This window comes from Grampus griseus, assembly GCF_964374135.1.
Source record: "Grampus griseus genome assembly, chromosome: 5".
Taxonomy (NCBI): domain Eukaryota; kingdom Metazoa; phylum Chordata; class Mammalia; order Artiodactyla; family Delphinidae; genus Grampus; species Grampus griseus.
The window spans coordinates 95575100-95592191 of record NC_138998.1 but is presented as its reverse complement, the minus strand read 5'-3'; the positions used below and the strand labels follow the sequence as shown (position 1 = coordinate 95592191).

The window sequence follows — 17092 nt, the reverse complement described above, 5'->3', positions numbered from 1 at the left end:
CGAGATTTATGTATCATATAACACCCATTACCTTTTTACCTCTTCTTCCTATGCCTGAAACCCAAAGATCTTACCAACCACGGCCTCAGTGTATTTCCCTTCCGCAGGAAGAGGGAAGTACTGGTTTGGTGATAAGTTGCTTCCATATCCCAGGAGAAAACCTTCCAGTTTTACATTAGGATGTGGACGCAGGAACTTCAAGAGGATGGAGTCACTTGTGGTATTGATGTGGACCTTCAGGTTTGGCCTTTTACCTAAAGATGGAAACAAAAATATAGGTGGCTGTTACTTCACCTCTTTAGCATCCAAAGTTACTGGCTAGAGGCACTGTTACTGGCTAGAGGCATTGTTATTGGAAATCGTGATATCTAGCTACTCAAGATCACAGCACACCCACCAAAACAGCTAAAATACAGGTAATTTTGAGATCAAAGAAAACAGACTTAATAACATATAAAGCAAAAGCAGTCTAGAATACAAAGTAAAATCTTAGGGTTTAATATTTTGTAGTTTATAATTGAGCAGGTAAATGGGATTTAAGGCTACCTTGGCTATCCACAGTTGGTCAGAACCTTCATTTTATACATCCTATCTGGGAATGGTGAAAGGATCTGAAATTTCTTATCGGTAAATTGAATTACTGCACTTAAAAACCCCCAGCTTCCTCAGTGCTGGTCTCCAGCAGTATCCTCGCAGGACTTAGTGATTAACAGAGTTGGAAAGGGAGGGAAGTGGGTGGGTTTTGTCTTAGGGGTAACTGAGATAGTAGAATAAGGGATTCTAAAAGGAGCAGGGCTGAGAAGAAAGATGATTAGTTCCATTTGGAGTTCACTGGGTCAGTGAGACAACTGACTGTTGTCTCACTGATAGTCAACTTACTGTTGGACATTTCCAACAGTAAGTTGACTATCTAAGTGTGATGCTCACAAATGGGGTCCAGATCCATCGGGGTGTCTTTAGTTTATAAATGATTATTGGGTGAACTTCCCCAGAGAGACTGCAGAGTAAGCAGAGAAACTCTATATTTTCAAGGCATTATTATTATTATTATTATTATTATTATTATTATTATTATTATTATTATTATTTGGGGCCAGAAGGAGCTGGGTCCAAACTGCAGCTCTGCCATATACTTATAAGTGTGCCCTGGCTGCTCACTAACCTGTGCTTGAGCCTTCTTTCTTGATTTGTAAATTATGGATAACGATGTCTACTTTGACAGGTTGTTTACAAAGGTTAGTGCAAATGGCAATATCTTAAAGCTGGTACACAGTAATTGCTCGATAATTGGTTACTTAATCAGGTCCATCCAAAGCCCGTTAGTCACAGTTTAGAAATCCAAAAAGCTTTGTTAGGTTTTCGTAAGTTCATGTCAAACTAAGTTGGCAACAAAACTCAACCTGAACTGTTATGAGGCCACTTAGTCTTTCTTTAATCTCACTGAATAGTCAGTGTGACTTACTCACATGTTTAATTATAGGAATCTTTTTTAAAATTAATTTTTATTGGAGTATAGTTGCTTTACAATGTTGTGTTAGTTTCTGCTGTACAACAAAGTGAATGAGTTATCTATCTATCTATCTATCATCTATCTATCTATCTATCTATCTCCACTCTTTTTAGATGCCCTTCCCATTTAGCTCACCACAGAGCATTGAGTAGAGTTCCCAGTGCTATACAGTAGGTTCTCATTAGTTATCTATTTTATACATAGTAGTGTACATATGTCAGTCCCAATCTCCCAATTCATCCCACCCCCACTTCCGCCCTTGGTAGCCATAAGTTTGTTTTCTACATCTGTGACTCTATTTCTGCTTTGCAAGTAAGTTCATCTGTACCATTTTCCTAGATTCTAATTATAGGAATCTTAATTCCTATACTTAAGTGTGCTTAATTAAAGGGTGCTGATCAAGACCTCACTGAACAGGTTACTTAATACATGGTCTAGGCATCCTAGTACATTTCTAAAATCCAAAGATTTTCTGAATTCTAAAACAAGTCTGGCTCTGAGAGTTTTAGATAAGAGATTGTGGACTTCAATTATTTTCTTTCTTTCTTTCACTGGGAATTCATATTTTAAAAATATTTTACCTATTGGGAAGACTGTATTTACCAACTTAATAATTCAGTCTATTTCTCATTAATCAAAGACTTATATTGTATATATACCAGTCAGGACCTCTAAATAGCATGTGTTTCCCAAAGCTATCACTCTAAATTTATACTATTCCAGTAAAAAGTCATCCTGGGTGACCTCAATATAGCCACATAGAAGAACTCCATTAGGCCTTTGAAGCAATAAAAACAACACGTCTTGGAGACCAGGCTGTGGGAACCACTCTCTTACTTTAGCAGTCAGTACTATTTCCAGGTATGTGCATAGTACTTTGTACTTCCCAAGAATTTGATATAATTTCTATAACTTCTTGGTTCTCTGACTGCTATTGCTACACTTGTGGCAAAAAACCCAGAGACACTGAGCAGCTTATCCAAAAGTCTGAGGGAGACTCATCCCCAGCTCACCTAGTCCAATTCTCTTATAGGACAAATGACTAAATTGAGGGCAGCCACACCTCTATCAGTCTGCAGGTTAAGTTCAGCGTCAAAACCGCATCTTAGGTTCTCGCTAGGTTGGACTTCCTGCTCTCATTTTTATTGAGAACTTTGTCATGACCCAAATGAGTAAGGAGTAGCTAACCCCCATACCATAATGCTGAAATTGATGTTAACTGATAATGTTTTGTCCTAACTTCATAAGATTTTGATAAGGTGATATATATATATCACCTTATCAAAATCATAGATAGACAGACAGATAATCTCACATATATAACACAGATTTTGGTCAAGCCAATTTTCCCCTTCTTAGTTATGTGCCTAGATTAACCCTACAGTTAATCTAGGGTTAATATTCTGCTACCTTATAAGGTTATCAGATCTTACAATAAATCAAAAAACAGCTGGCCTCTTTCCAACACCTTGTTAGGAAGAAGAGATTAGGAATCTTCATGAACTTAGGTTGCACTCTTTTTGGGCTAAGAGTCAAGAGTCACAGCATCATCACATTAGACCTTTGCTCACAGACTATGGCCTGATGTACCATGTTATTCCCCCCCTTGGAAAGTAGGAAGGATGGCTGTACCAACTGAGAAAAAGGAAGGTTGTAAACAGAACTACTGACTAACAAAAGTGGAAGTGTTCTTGCTTCCTCTGCCCAGAATTTTCATGACTCCAGTCTTTCTCCCTTTTGCTAATAATTTATGTCAATAAATACATCAACATCATGTAACTTTCTGAATATATTAGCATTTATCTGACCTACTTTCTCCAAAATTCCAATTCATACTACTCTCTAGAGCTAAACTTTTAAAAGTCCTGAGAAAGAAAAAAGCACACAAACAAATCTTTTCTCGAAACAGCATCACAAATTTAATAGTATATTGAGACTCTCATCTCAGTTCCTTACTGGATCTAGGAACTCAAATCCCTTTATTATCTTGCTACACATGAATTCTGTCTTTTTTAAAAAAAATTTTATTGGAGAATAGTTGATTTACAACATTGTGTTAGTATACTGGAAAATGAATCAGCTATACATATACATATATCCACTCTTTTTTAGATTATTTTTCCCATGTAGGCCATTACAGAGTACTGAGTAGAGTTCCCTGTGCTATACAGTAAGTCCTTATTAGTTTTCTATTTGTTACTTCTCAACATCGCTCATTTCTCTTTGGCCAGTATAAATCTTCTCACATTCTGCAATGCATACGAGGCCCTGGCCCTACACATATGCTCACATTGTCACCCAGCATGGATTCCCTCAATACCCCTTTGCTCACTCAGTTATGACCCTACTGACACTTTCAGAGCTCAGCAAAATGGTTAAGTAATTTTTTTGTCCTTTTCATCTGAATAAGTTCCTCAAGTGTCCCTTCAAATGAATGTTTGGACTAGTATTCAATTTTACATTCTTAAACAATTTCCCCAGTATTTTAAGGTATATCTCAGTGCATTCTATAATAATTTTTCATCTTTGATAAATTTATCTTCACTCCAATTCTGGCTTAAAGGCCTGGAACACTAGTCATGTAATAACAGTTATCTTTCAACAGTTAGTGCGAAGACCTCAGGTGAATGACTTAAGATAGAGATAATAAAAAAAAGTACAACATGGTACAAGCTTAACTAGTAAAACATTGATAAGTAAAGTGGCATATATATCACCCAGGAAAGCCCAGGAGTACAGAGAAATAAGATTACTGGAAGAATATTTTATTGCATCCTATATGAGAAACAAAGCCTATACTAATCAAGAGTGAGAGAAAATGAAGAATGTGAGCATTTCAGGAAAGCAATACTAGAACGGCTGGAAAAAAAGATTGCATGTTGGCAAAGTAGAACTTTGGAACTATGACAGTTGTTTCTAATCCTCTGTTTGCAACACCCTAGGGTATCTCTAAATATTTCCAAGGGTGTTGTGAAATTTTAAAAGAAAAAAAATCCCTTTCAAAACAAAATTAGAAATAATCCCCATTTAATTTTTAAAAGAAAATACATGCCCTGTGGCATTGAAAACAGTGAGGAAGGTACTGAGATGAGAAAATCAGACAAAAGGCAGAGCACTACAAGTTCATAGAACCCTCTGGATCAACCAGAGGAGTCAGGTTGCTATTGCTATTGCTACAGGCACAGGTGCTGAGCAGATATTTAATGTTGACCCCAGAATTCTGAGTGCCTGTGGTCAGTGTCAATAAAACTCTGTAAAGAAACATAGCCCAAACACAAGGCACTTAGTTAAGCCAGCTAAACTACCATGGACATCCAGTCACTGATCTGTGAGAAAGGAGTTACCATCACAACCCATTTAGTAGGAGAAATTCTTTCATGGCTAATTTCTCTTCAGGTTATCTTAACACTTTCCAAAATATTTCAGAATGTGGTCTAAATTGCTGATATGAAGTTGGTCATGTTGATAAAACCACTTCAATAGAAAAACTGCAAAACACGAAAGTTCTCTTCTTAAAAGTAAAAAATATCTATTAGTGTAGTAGCAGTAAATGCCTTAGCCTCTAAGCTCTCAGTGTTGTAAAACAGTAAATAGCAAGTTTGAGAATAATCAGATTAGCAATTATTTCCATAATATATTAAGTAAAAGAATAGCTATAATAGTGATGTCAATAAAATAATGATTCACTTGTTTCAGGATTAAAAGAATAAACCCTATTCTTTTCTATAAACCCATAGTATGTTCCTCTTTTTTTACACACATTCTATTTACATTGCCAACCTGTATACTTGTTCAGTCACTTATTTTGTTATACAAAATCAAATTTTCTCAGACATCAAAATAATTAAATCAGTTTCCATCAGTTCAGATATGATATGTGAAGCATAGGCTTTAAAAAATGATAAATTGGACTTGATCGGATTTTAGTTTTGAACTTTAAAGGGACTAATAAGAAAAAGAAAAGGCTAACTGTAGATTGGCAGAAAACATTTGCAGTACATTTACCAATTAGAGGCTTGCATCCAGAATATTTAGAAGAATATTTTCTACTCAATCAGACAACAAAACATTTAAGAATAAAGGGCAAAAGCTTGAATAGATCCTTCACTAAAGGAAATATATGATAACCAAGAAGCACATGAAAAGATGACATGAGGGTTGTCAGATGTTTTCAGTAAGGGGTCAAATAGTAAATATTTTAGAATTTGCAGACCAGATGTTCTCTACTGCAACTACTAAACTCTGCCATTGTAGTACAAGAGCAGCTATAGACATTATGTAAATCAATGAACATGTTTGTGTTCCAATTAAACTATATTTATAAAAATAGGCAGTTGGCTAGATTTGGCCACCCAGTCCTAGTTTACCAACTCCTGGTCAACATCCTTAGTCTTCAGGGAAATGCAAGTTAAAACCACAGTGAGGGATATCATACACATTAAGAATGGCACAAATGAAAAGACTGTCAATAACAAGTGTTATGCAGAATTTGGAGCAACTGGAGCTCTCATACATTTTGAGTGTGAATGTTAAATGTTTCATGAAGTTTCACCACTGGTGAAAACCGTTGGTCAGTTACCAAATAACACATCAATTTCATTCCTAGGTATTTACTCAGGAAAAATGAAAATATAAGTTTATGCAAAGACTTGTGTGCAGATATTCAAAGCAGCACCAAAATGGAAAGAACCTAAATGTCCATCACCAGTTGAATGGATAAAAAAATTATGGCTTATCCATACAATGGGATATGAGCCAGCAATAAAACAGAACAGCATTTCAATGTGGTTGAATCTCTCTGGTTTATCATAATGCCACTGTAGAATAAGCCAAATTTTCCTCACCGCTGTAATCACCTTATACAGACTCTCCTGACGGGAGGACATTCAGGCATCTTTCCATTACAGCACTGGTGAAAGTAGTTTAATAGTGCCTAATATTATTATTCACCATTAAACAAATGGTACATATATAAAAGCAGCAAGTCCTTTTCAGGCATTACTATGCTCCAAGAACTGAACCTTCTAAGTTTCAGATGTATTCTGTGTTCTTCTCAGACAGTTAGCTTGCAAGTGGAAACATTCCAATGCCTTCATGATCAGAGCAGCTAATTAAGGAACTAACAATATGTCACATCTCAAGTGTATGTATTAAACAGGGCAGTTACTGTCTGATAACACATTCAAAAGTTTCCCCCCAAAATCACAGCTGATGGCATAGATTGTGTTTAACTGAACTATAATGCTAAGTTATACAAACCATAATTTTAACATGGGACTTGGCAATAATTTAACATTTGTTTTAATTCTTAGCGAGTGAAAAAGGTATCATATAACAGTGGTGCTCACATGACTCTACCTGTCCTGGTACCATGATCCAAGGAAAGATGTTAGAAGGAGAAAGAAAACCATATGGAATTACATTAATTTTTCTGTGACAGCCACAAGGTAAAAGGAGTGGCCAAGGCAATTAGACAAGTGTCTTCAGTTGTTCCTGATCATTCAGTAGAAATGTGTAATCTGTAGTTTATAACATGGCTTTTCTTACCAATAACAACCACCTGAAAGCCAGTGACATGACTAGAAATTTTCCATAGCAAGAAAAGCACGGCACCTTCAGTTAAATATTTTAAGGAGAATGAAGATTAAATATTGCTATTAATCAAATAATATTGGGTATTACAAAAACTACTTCTACAAGTGCTGTAATGGCAAGATACTTGAATAACCCTCCATCAGAAGGAAAGTCTGTGCAAGATGGTTTCGAAGAAAAGGAAAGTCCGGGCCCATTCTGCAGTGCATGATGGCATGCCAGACAAGATAGGTGGAAGAAATTAAATTGCTTTGGTGATGATGGTGGTGGTGGGGGGTGTGTGTATTCAGAATTACAATTAAAAGCACTCACAGAATAATACGAGACAAATCCTTTTAAATTTTCAAGTTGTTATATTCTTTTTTTTTTTTTGTGGTACGTGGGCCTCTCCCTGTTGTGGCCTCTCCCGTTGTGGAGCACAGGCTCCAGACGCACAGGCTCAGCAGCCATGGTTCATGGGCCAAGCCGTTCCACGGCATGTGGGATCTTCCCGGACCGGGGCATGAACCTGTGTCCCCTGCATCGGCAGGCGGACTCTCAACCACTGCGCCACCAGGGAAGCCCCTGTTATATTCTTACTATTAACCCCGTGTATCTCACGGTATCCTGGCTCTCTGGATCTCCAGATTGGAATTCTTCCTCAAAACCCCATAGATTCTCTATCACTCTCTTCCCAACTCTTTACCAAGGCCCAGTAAAGAATTTTTGAGATCTTGCAAAGAGCTAGTGTGCAGTAAACACAGAGAAGCTCTACAACATGTCTTCCAGAAACAGGGATGTCAATGACAGTTGTTTAAGTTGCGCATTGCAAAAGTCTAAATGGCACCATTCAAACCATCTTTTATTTACGGCCCTATATAGCAGCCACATTCACAAAGATGATGCAAAAATAATTGCTATTTACAAAAATGGGCAATTTGGTAAAGGTAGCCATCTTGAAATTTTCTAATCTCTTCCCATAGGTCTCAAACTGCTCCCACCCACCCACCCCCGCCTTCTTACTTCATGCCTTTGATTTCTATCTTCCCTACCTTCTGATTCTGCTGTCACTGGTAATGAGGGGCTTTGGGTGGCGGGTTGCCTGGCTTAAGGAAGATAGGGACCCAGCTACAAACACTTTCGATATTGTGCTCCCTAACTTACAAATGAAATTACTTCACCAAATATATACAACTCAGATGATGAATCAGGGATCTAAATAAGAACAGTTGAGGAAAAGGGATTCTGGGCATTCAGGAAACGATGAATTAATACCACACAGTTTTAGAGGTGAACAGAAGGCATCCCTTCTTTTGTTTTTTACAATATAAGAATATATGTATGGAAGCAACCTAAGTGTCCAGCAACAGGCGAATGGATAAAGATGTGGTATATACATGCAATGGAATATTACTCAGTCATAATAAAAGAATTAAATTTTGCCATTTGCAGCAACATGGGTGGACTTGGAGGGCATTAGGCTAAGTGAAATAAGTCAGACGAAGACAAATACTGTAAGATATCACTTACACATGGAATCTAAAAGAATACAACAAACTAGTGAATATGACAAAAAAAGAAGCAGACTCACAGATATAGAGAACAAATTAGTAGTTACCAGTGGGGAGAAGGAAGGGGGAAGGGGAAATATAGGGGCAGGGGATTGAGAGGTACAAAGTATTAGGTATAAAATAATATACAAGGATATATTGTACAACATGGGGAATACAGCAAATATTTTATAATAACTATAAATGGAGTATAACATTTAAAAATTGTGAATCACTATATTGTACACCTATAACTTACATGTTATATATCAACTATACTTCAATAAAAAAGAAAGTATATAAGAAATACCTTTTAAGAATATGTAAGAAAATATCTGAAAGTATAAGAAAAAAATCCTGATTAAAATAATTTAGATATATATAAAGCAAGATTTTTATAAATCTAAGGAAAGATGGCATTTTTTAAAAAGTATAGGAAAAAAGTTGTGGTTAAAGTCCCATAAGCCACATGGACCGCTGCCAAAGCCAGGGACTGGGGGGCTTTAAATAAACTCACAATTTGACTTTACACATACAGGATCAATGTTAGCAAGAAGCTCACAGCAGAGTGTCCCGTGATCTCTGCTCCAGCTCAAGCAGAGCGGGCTGCTCCCTCTCCTGTGCCCCAAGGTGAGACTGCCAGCTGGAGGACATGTGCCCACAGGCAACATGTGCTCTCAGAGTTCAGGAAATAAAAAGTCCAGCTTACCTGGAGAGCTCCCCTCAGAAGCCACACCTGAACGATTCCCATAGAGCTAACACCCCCCAGGAGTCAACTAGTTAACTTTTATTAGGACATTATGGTCATCAGCTACACAGAGGATGTTTTGCTGTTGTTTTGCTATCAGAAAGAAATGCCATTTTGCCAAAAATCTGAGGGAGAAAATGTTTTCTTCCTAATGGGGCACTTTATATCTATTTGCCCAGATGTTTGTGTAAGTGAGTTCCATTTCAGCTAAAACAACCACGGTTTCAACCAGTTTCCACCTGGGTAAGAATTCCCAATGCCCTGATTCCTCAGGCCAATACTTCACCGTCTGGTGACTTTGGATGACTGAATTAGACTGAACCTGCCAATGTTGATATTTCAGCACCACTTGGCAGGGCTAACAGTTTTACCAAAGGAGCAAAAACTTCATTACCTACTTTATAACCCAACCAACAGCCCAGCAGGAAAATTACTTTTCGTAGACTACCTTCTAAATGAATGGCCTCTCATCCTTAAGGAGAAATCTTATCCTGAGACACATACAGTTGTCACTTGCACATACTTCCTTGATCTAATTCTCCCAAAATTAGTCTTTAAAGTCTGAAGCATGCTGGGGTTTTTTTTTTGTTTGTTTTCTTTTCCCCAGGGGGTGGGTAGAAGGGGCAACTACATGCAATCAATGACCATATATTTGCTATAAGGGAAAGGAGGCAGTAACCTGGTTCACTTCAAACAACTACAAAGTCTAAATAAAATCTATATTTGCTTTGGGGAATTTAGGGAATTAGTATTTTTACTCATCTGCTTTTCATTGTATCCATTCACTTACAACAAGGTACTAGGCATTAGTGATACCAATTCAAATATGACCTATCTGATCACAAAATTGTGCATCCTAGTAAATTAGGCACATAAATAAGTCAACTATTTCAGTGCAGCATGATTAGAACAATTTGTTCAATGCAGCTACAGTACAGGGGCTCTAGATCTGATGGAAGGGGTGGAACAAGAGGATATGTAACAAATGTGTCCCTTTGGTTTTATTAAACTGGTCACCAAAATAGTTTTTATGCCATGAGGATATGCCAAATTCAGGTAGGAAAGTAGATATCAAAATCTGTTTTGTAATACTTTTTCTGTACTGCTTTAGACAACTGGTAGATTCTTAGTAATTATTATTTTTTAATACATGTAAAAGAAAAAGAAGAAAAGGCTAAGGGGCTTAACAAAACTCATTCCTTTCTTTTCGTTCTTTTTGTGCTTGATTTCATGAAAATCCTGGAGGTGATTTGCTTACATGTTCTTGCTATTTAAAGTAAGGCATGATAACAATAGGTCCTCCTGATGGAAAAAGGGATAGGCTCCATGCCAGGGTTCTTAAAGAGGAGTCCCCCAATTAGAGCATCAGGATCACCTGGGAACTTGTTGTAAGTACAAACTCTCAGACCCCACTCCAGACCCCTTGAATCAGAAACTTGTGGGTAGGGCAGTAACCTGTATCTCAACAAGCTGTTTGGGTAATTCAGATGCATACTCAAGTTTGGGAACCATTACTCTTTGCAAACTCAGTGCATTAAAATTAAAATTAGGGCTTCCCTGGTGGCGCAGTGGTTAAGAGTCCGCCTGCCGATGCAGGGGACACAGGTTCGTGCCCCGGTTTGGGAAGATCCCACATGCTGCAGAGTGGCTAGGTCCCTGAGCCACAGCCGCTGAGCCTGCACGTCCGGAGCCTGTGCTCCGCAACGGGAGAGGCCACAACAGTGAGAGGCCCACGTACCGCAAAAAAAAAAAAAAAAAAAAAAAAAATTAAAATTAATGGGCCCAATGTCTTTTGAAAGAGATTTACAGATATACAATACAGTGTGGAGGAAAAAGGACCTCACCCACAATGTTAAATTTCCTGTCATGAGAATTTTATATATATTTTGGTCTTTGAAAAAACTCTGTGAATTACACTTTTCTGGGATTATAATTTCTGGAGATACAAAAGGTAAATCGTTTTTAAATGTTAGGAACATTTCTCTGACTTCTAGCATCAATTACATGTCTTTAAATCTGACCAATATTTAGAGACTTAAAATGTTAACTCATCTTTGCTTCTATGATAAAAAATTTTAAACATAAGAAAAGTTGTAAGAATTGTGCAGTGCACATCCATAGAGCCACCACCAAGAGTCAATGATCAATATCATACTATATTTGTTTTACCACATATTTATCCATCTCTCCATCCTTTCATCCATCCATCCATCTAACTTTTCAATGAATTTCAAAGTAAATTGCACTTCACTCTTCTTCCTCCTAAACACTTCAGTACGCATATCATTAACTAGAGTTCAATATTTATATTTTTCTTTGGAGATAAAATTTACATATAAATTAAATACATAAATCTTAACTATACATTGCTGATTCTTTCCAAATGCCATACGTATATGTAACCCAAACCCGTATCAGGATGTAGAATATTACCGTCAACCCAGAAGGTTTCCTCACATTCCTTGTCAGCCCATTCCCAGCCCATCTGCCTAGAAACAACTATTGTTCTATTTTACTCTCATAAATTTGTTCTACCTGTTCTAGACTTCAGTTAAATAGAATCATACACTATGTACTCTTTCATGTAAGGCTTCTTGCACTCAACATAATGTTTTGGAGATTTATCAGTTCTGTTTTGTGCATCAGTAGTTTTTGCTGTTGTTATTTTCACTGAATAGTATCCAGATAATTATTAAAACTAACATTTTTATGTCTTCCGATGTCTTCACAAAGTATGAACCTCTCTTGATTTACTGATTTTTTAAAATATTGATTATATTGTAATACAATTTTCTCTGAGAACAAGTGAATTTATATATATACATATTTTTTCTTTCCAGGTATTTAACAGTATGCTATTTACCAGGTAAACAAAACTATTTATAAACTCTCCTATTTACAATAGACACCTAATCATAAGACTTAAATAAAGGTTTAATGGTAAAGTCAGACAAAACTATATAATGATTTCATTTCCACTGGAAGGCTAAGCGCTGGTCACTGATACTCAAGTTCTCTGATATCTTTCCCTGTCACTCCCAGCTAATGGAACACCAGGCCAAGTGAGCCACTTTTGAAAATATTGACTTTCTTACGTCTAAGAGTGATTTTCACTAAGAAGAAACTAGATCAATTTAAACATGTGTCATAAAGAAAAACTAATTGCTTGTCCTGACAATCTCAAAATGATCATGTATCAAAAAACAGAAAAGCTGTCATTCTGATTAATATCAGTATCTTTGGTCAATTTTTCCAAAAGGACCAATATTTCTTATTCTTTTTGTTTCTCAATAGCTCCAATATGGGCAAAGAGTAAATTCTACTGACCAAGTAGAAGTTGAATTTAATTATAGTGCTTCTTTATAGGATGAAGCAGAAGATGCATAACTTCTACCAGCACTATAATAAATCCTGCATATATGAGATTATATAGCTCTTGTTAAAACATTGCTTGAGGGATCAAATTAGAAATACTTTTCATAAAAATGAAAATTTTGCCATCTTGTAAAACACCATCAAACAGTAACAAAACTTCCTTACATATTTCTGGCATTCATTCATTTCTGCAAAGTCATTTCTGCAAATAAAAACATAAGATGGATCTGGAACAAATGGTTTCACCCGCCATCACTGTTTAGACATTTGGAATCTTCATGAATTGTTTATAATTTGTGCAGTTAATAAATACCCAGTGTTGATGGTATACAGCTGCTTATTTTGAGATCTCACAGCATCAAAAGCCTTCCATGGGCTAGAAGAAAATGACTAAACCATCATGAGAGTGTGATCAGTGGTACCAAGTACTAAGGCAGGGTGGGCCAGGAGACTCAGGAAGCTCTAGGAAGGGCCATTTGCTAACAACCCCGTAGTAGGGCATCCCATTTTAATATGTTGTGGAAGAAACTGAAGAGGTTCTGGCAACAACTTTGCCTTTCAGCATGTTTGACCTAGGTCAACTTCCTCTCTAAGGCTCATTTTTCTCCTCTGTAGAATGAATTGGAGAATTCCAAATCCATTCTCAATCACACATTCAAGGATATCTCTAATACCTCATCAAGAAAAAATACTATCTTTCTATTAAAATGCAGGAACATAAGTGAGAAAATAAACTTGTTTATAAAAACACTGTCCTAATCATTTTCAGAAGATATTTTTCACATGACTCCAAAATTGTACCTCAGATTTGAAATAGAGAATAAATATTTTCATAGGCACATGGAAAGAATGTGTGTGAGCATCACATACAATTTTTAACAGCTTTTGTGAGGCATAATCACACACCACAAAATTCACCTATTATAAGTGTATGGTTTAAATTTATATTTAGCAAACTTCTAGAATTTACTGAATCCACCACAATCCAGTTTGAGAACATTTTCATCACTCTAAAACATTTCCCTGTATCCATTTGTAGCCAATACCTGCTCCCACCCCTAGCTCCAGGCAACCACTGGTCTACTTTCTGCTTTTCTGGTAATTTAATATAAATGTGATCTTTGGTGTCTGGCTTCTTTCATTCATATTGATGCACAGTATTATGTAAGTTACATGTGTACAATATAATGATTCACAATTTTTAAAAGTTATACTCCATTTATAGTTATTATAAAACATTGGCTATATTCCCTGTGCTGTACGATACATCCTTGTAGCTTGTTTTATACATAATAGTTTGTAGCTCTTAATCTCCTACGCCATGCTGTCCTTCCCCCCTTCCCTCTGCCCACTGGTAACCACTAATTTTTTCTCTATATCTGTGAGTCTGCTTCTTTATTATTATATTAATTTTAAGATTATGAATATTACTCTTGCTTGAGGACAACACCAAATTGTGAACATCCAGAAAATGAGCTATATTGTTCTATCACTACCACTAAATATATGTTACTTAATAAAATTAATAATTTTAAACTCTGAGATTCTTCGTTAGTCATTAATGAAGATAAGACCACTCATCTTGTTACAATAATTATTTTAAAATGTAGTAACTCCAATTTATCCATTATGCAAAAAATGAGCTTTCTGCAAAACAGTACAATGATCATTGACATTCTTAACAATGATTACTATACAGGATAAATTACTGAGTTGTCTGCTCAATCTCCAATCATTTCAGGTTTAAGAATATTTTAGACTACACTAATTACGTGAATATATGTTTATCAGAGAATTAGCCAATTCTATATACACTAATATGTATAAAACATATAACTAATGAGAACCTGCTGTATAGCACAGGGGACTCTACTCAATGCTCTGTGGTGACCTAAATGGGAAGGAAATCCAAAAAAGATGGGATATATGTATACATGTAGCTAATTCACTTCGCTGTACAGCAGAAACAAACACAACCGTGTAAAGTAACTATACCCCAATAAAAATATATATATATGTAGAACTAAAATTAAATAAAAAATTAAATATAAGCCCGGATAATATAAAACTCTTAGAGGGGAAAAAAAAAGTGAAATTTGATACAAAGTTTGGCCCTGTGAACGAAATGAAAATGACATAGTTGTATTCTCCTGACTATGTAAACAAATAGTTATCTATAGAGGCTTGGGACTTATTTCTATTTTAATACTATTTGTCACTGTTACTTTTTCAATGAATTAAAATTCAAACAGAATTAAACATTTTTGAATGCCTAAAATGTTTTTCAATATTGATAAGATATTGAAATTTCTGATCATTGTACTTATCTCATGTATGTATATATCTCATTATTAACTTCTCTGATGTTTTATGACTAATGTAGCATTTGAACTTTTCTAGACGAGGAAAAGAAAGCCAAAATGGCTTGGTATCATTGCCTACTGGTCTGACATTATTAAATCTTCCCAGCCTGCACAGTGAATGTGACTCAAGCTTAAGACTAGGTACTTAAAATAGAATTTTATAATATTTATAAAATGTTAGGAACATCTAACTGAATGAACTATTTTGGGGGAATAAAAGTCTTGTTCACTTAAAATTGCAGAAATAAGAAGGAAGGCTTCCTCATAACTCTTTTTTATGTAACAAAATTAGGGTGTTTTTTTTTTTCTTTTCCTCGTGTTCAGAACTCAGGAGCTATGATGAATTGTCCCCTCTCTATTCCAAATTCTAAACTACGAAATGAAGAAATGAGATTGTTCTTTGAGGATTCCAAGTACTATTCATGGACGATTGTTTCTTAAATACTGAAGATGTGAATAATTTAATTCCTACTGGCCACACCATTCCCCGGTGTGGGATGAATCACTTTAAATTGTAAGGGAAGCAGAAGAAGAGAGGTGAGGAGACATAAGGGACCAAAGTAAGTTGAAGTTGAGATAGTAAACTGTTAGGTAACAAGAGCGATGAGGCTGAGAAAAAAAGATAAAGAATACCGGGCGGGACTACCCTGGTGGCACAGTGGTTAAGAATCTGCCTGCCAAGGCAGGGGACACGGGTTCAAGCCCTGGTCCAGGAAGATCCCACATGCCACTGAGCAACATGCAGTGTGCCACAACTACTGAGCCTGCGCTCAGCAGCCCACGTGCCACAACTACTGAGCCCGCATGCCACGACTACTGAAGCTCATAAGCCTAGAGCTGGTGCTCTGCAACAAGAGAAGCCACTGCAATGAGAAGCCTGCCTGCTGCAACGAAGAGTAGCCCCCGCTCGCCACAACTAGAGAAAGCCCACGCACAGCAACGAAGACCCAACACAGCCAAAAATTAATTAATTTTAAAAAATAAATATTACATTAAAAAAAATATAGGGCAAGGCAGCTTATTGGTAGCAAGAAATAGACACAATGGAATACTAGAGTAAACGCCCAAGGTTCACTGCTGAGGTGCCCAAACCTTCCACAGCACCACAACAGCTATGACCAGAGGAGGCAACAAGTCCAAAGGATGGGTAGGAATCAGTCAGTCAAAGTGTGTGTGCAAATGGGGTGAGGACAGAGTGTGGGAACAGCATTCTCAGGCAGCCAGAAGAGCAGAAGCAGAGGCGCTGAGGGAAGAAGTAACTGGTACATTTAGAGACCTTAAAGAAGGTCAGCATGACTGGGATGTGATGGGGAAAGGGGTCGCAAGGAAGCTTCAGAGGGTAGGTGCGGCCCCTGTAGGCCACCTTTAAAGATCTATCAGTGTATTAAAAGCAAACCTAAATTATTTTCTTCCACTAAGCTACACATATGCACAAATTTCTGAGAAATGAATAATACAAAATGTAAATATTATACAGTTATAAAATATATCCACATGTTAGAAACCGTGCCTCACATGCCCTTAGCAAAAAGCAAAAAGGTTTGGTCAGGAAAAAAGTATGCTGTTTTTTAATCAAAAAACACTAAAGATATTTTACCAATAGATTACAGATTAATGGAATTCAATGAATACAGGTCCCTCCTGTGAACATCAGACATGTTACGGCAACCAATTCAGCCAGTTATAATTGTGAAACAAGGAAATAAAGGCTTACTCCATTTAAAAAAACAAAAAATCAATTGTTATTAATTCTATTCTTTAGCTAAAAGCTAAATGAAAATAAACCAATTGACTCTGTTGCCAGGGACAGATGGAGAGTTACGCTGTTGACAATGAATGTACTATAATTCTGTCTTCCCCAAACCATTCCTGTATTGCACTGTCCACCCCAGGCTGCTAACATATTTCCTATTCCACTTCCTTGCACATTTTCATCTCCCTTTCCACCCCATCCCAATAATAATCCCTGCATTAA

The 17092-nt window shown here is 36.6% G+C and overlaps 1 protein-coding gene across 31 annotated transcripts in view; it reads right to left on the bottom strand.

Annotated features, from left to right (window-relative positions):
• ABI3BP (ABI family member 3 binding protein) overlaps positions 1–17092 on the bottom strand; it is a 262429-nt gene that overhangs the window by 198855 nt on the left and 46482 nt on the right. For all 31 annotated transcript variants that reach the window (XM_082654463.1, XM_082654466.1, XM_082654485.1 and 28 more), the window contains exon 2: positions 75–254. In XM_082654463.1, coding sequence (XP_082510589.1) covers positions 75–254 — 180 coding nt within the window. The remainder of the gene's footprint in view (positions 1–74; positions 255–17092) is intronic.